This window comes from Octopus bimaculoides, chromosome 13 (assembly GCF_001194135.2).
Source record: "Octopus bimaculoides isolate UCB-OBI-ISO-001 chromosome 13, ASM119413v2, whole genome shotgun sequence".
NCBI lineage: Eukaryota > Metazoa > Mollusca > Cephalopoda > Octopoda > Octopodidae > Octopus > Octopus bimaculoides.
Genome location: NC_068993.1, coordinates 41,055,717 through 41,058,527, shown reverse-complemented (window position 1 = coordinate 41,058,527; position 2,811 = coordinate 41,055,717). Strand labels below are relative to the sequence as shown.

At 35.4% G+C, this 2,811-nt stretch overlaps 1 protein-coding gene across 1 annotated transcript in view; it reads right to left on the bottom strand.

Moving 5' to 3' along the window:
- LOC106872293 (uncharacterized) overlaps positions 1 to 2,637 on the bottom strand; it is a 54,219-nt gene extending 51,582 nt beyond the window's left edge. The window contains exon 1 of the mRNA XM_052972441.1: positions 2,287 to 2,637. Within this exon, the coding sequence (XP_052828401.1) occupies positions 2,287 to 2,352 (66 nt within the window). The 5' untranslated portion in view covers positions 2,353 to 2,637. The remainder of the gene's footprint in view (positions 1 to 2,286) is intronic.
- Between the last annotated feature and the right edge of the window lie 174 nt (positions 2,638 to 2,811).

Genomic DNA, 2,811 nt, shown 5'->3' with positions numbered 1-2,811 from the left:
GGGACTGAACCCGGAACTGAGTTAGGAATCAAACATCTGATCACAAAACCATGCCTTTAATCTTGTCTCATTCTCAAAGTGGAATAGAAGCCTATATGAATGATTTTATCTCAGATATGTACGTTCCGTGTTCAAATCCCACTGTAGTCAAGTTTGCCTTTCATGCTTTCGAGCTCGATGAGATAAGTACCAGTTGAGCACTGGGGTCGATGTAATCGTCTAGACCACATCCCCCAAAATTTTCAAATCTTATGCCTATTGTAGGATCCTTATTGAAAAAGCGGCGAGCTGGCAGAATCGTTAGCGCACTGGACGAAATGCTTAGCGGTATTTCACCCGTTGCTAAGTTTTGAGTTCAAATTCCGTCGAGATCGACTTTACCTTTCATCGTTTTGGGGTCGATAAAATAAGTACCAGTTAAACAATGGGGGTCGATGTAATCGATTCATTTCCTCTCCCCAAATTGCTACCCTTGTGGCAAAATTTGAATCCATTATTATTATAAGCATTAATAATAATAATAATAATAATTAGGTAGTACTGGACGAGGAAACTAGGTTGTCCCATGTGTTCCTTTGTTTTCTATGAGGATAAATATGACATTGAGGGTAATTCGGTTGCTATTTCTCGCACGTCGAACGATCTGAGAGAGACATCCTCATTGATTTTTCGTTTCTTCTTGGTGAAACCCGAACCAGTCTAACTGTTACACACACATTACTACATACACACACACAAAGACTAGCACACACACACACACACACACACACACACAATATATATATATATATATATATATATGTATATATATATATACACATACATACACATTAGCAAATAGGAATAAACGGCTCGTTAAGACAGATCTTACAAACCCATTAATTAACAATTTGTTGTCCAACTTCTTTGGAGAACAACTGAGAACATTCTTTAATGAATGTTTGATCAAGACTGAGAGTGACTCGTGGAAGAAGTGGGGTCATCAGTGAAGGCTACAAGTCTGTCTTTGCTTTCAGAATTAAAACTACTTAAAACAAATCATTAGAGAAAAAAGTACAGAAAAAATAAGTTACTGGCTGACAGAGGAAAAGGAGAAAAATTAACGGCTGGTGTTTAAATTGCGGGTTTGTTGTGACAATTAATCGCTAATATAGAGAGTTAATAAGGTTAGTTAAATGGCAGTGAGAACTTTACAAACAATTGATCAGGAAATCTGTTGTCTGTCAATAAGAAACGAAACATTTTCTTATCGCGATTTCTATGTAACTACACTCTCTAGAAAGATTACCTTTATAATAATTTAAAACGAATAAAATTTGACTGAAAAAAACAAAAAAAAACAAGAATGATAAATATGAAGATTTCAAGTTTTTGGCACAGGGCCTGTACAGGTACGTCGATTAATTACATCGATCCTAGAATTCAACCTGTACTTATTTTATCGACCTTGAAAGGATGGAAGGCAAAGTCGATCTCGGTGGAATTTGAACGTAGAACGTCAAAGTGGACGAAATGCCCGACGTGCTAACGATTCTGCCAGCTCACCACCTTCTAATAATAAATTTTTGTTTCTAATTTTAGGAGAAGGACAGACATTTTTGAGGAAGTCGACTACACCTGCCCTCATTGTTTAACTGGTATTTATTTTATATCGAGTCCCGAAAGGATGAAAGGCAAAGTTGACAGCGGCGGAATTCGAACTAAGAATTTAATAATAATAGTAAAAAAAAAAAAAAAAAAAAATCTCGATAAATAGTGTTTATTTTTATTTCAAGAGTAAAACTAACATCAACATTAGTTCTCTGGTAGCAATTAATTAAGGATGAATGAAAATGCACAAGAATTTTCCTAAGACATACTTTGATCCAATATAAATACAGTTTGTTAATATACATTTTAATAAAACACCGCATGAAAATAATACATGAACGTTCTATCGCTAGTTTGATAACATTCTTTTTGTGTGTGTGTGTGTGTGTGTGCTTCGCTTAGGCATTGCGCTATTAATAACCTGGTGTAGAACTCAATATACGTATGTTTCTGAACGAAGCGTTGATCGAGTACAGAGCGGTGATAACAACCAAGATGACAAAGGAATAAATCGATTTCTTTCTTTATAACTTTTCTTACATATATATATTTATATATTTATATATATATATTGTATGTAGATGTCACTGAAGGGCTAATTAATACTAAAACAAAAAGAAGGAAACATGAAGCAAACGAGAAATGGTAATTAACAAGTAATTAAGAAAAAAAGAAAGAAAATAAATGGTGAAATACCTGCGTCTTTGACAAAGTGATCGTTCCAGTAAGCGATAGAAGCAGAAAGAATAACTTTAGGCCCATCGCGTGTGTGTTTGTGTGTGTATTGCAGTTAACTTATTGATAAGAGTCGCAAGGTGGGTATACACACTTCTCACGTAGTAACAGTTAAATGGTATAGAAAAAAGTTGTCAAATGGAAATTGAATATTTACACTAATCTCTTGTCACGTGATAGCAATTTAAGCTTTCATTGGTGTAAGTTAGTCGCGATTTAGTGAAAAAAGTTTTGTCGGCAAAGATTTTTCTTACTGTTTTCTTTCTTTGATATTTCTCTCTCTCTCTCTCTCGAAGAGCGGCGTGAAATGAAGTGTTTTGCTCAAGAACACAACGCAACGCCCGTTCTGGGAATCGAAACCATTATCTCGCAATCGTGAGTGTAACACCCTAACCACTAAGACATGCGCCTACACGCACGCGCACACACACACACACATGTATATATATTTGTGTACACACACACACACATATATTTGTGTACACA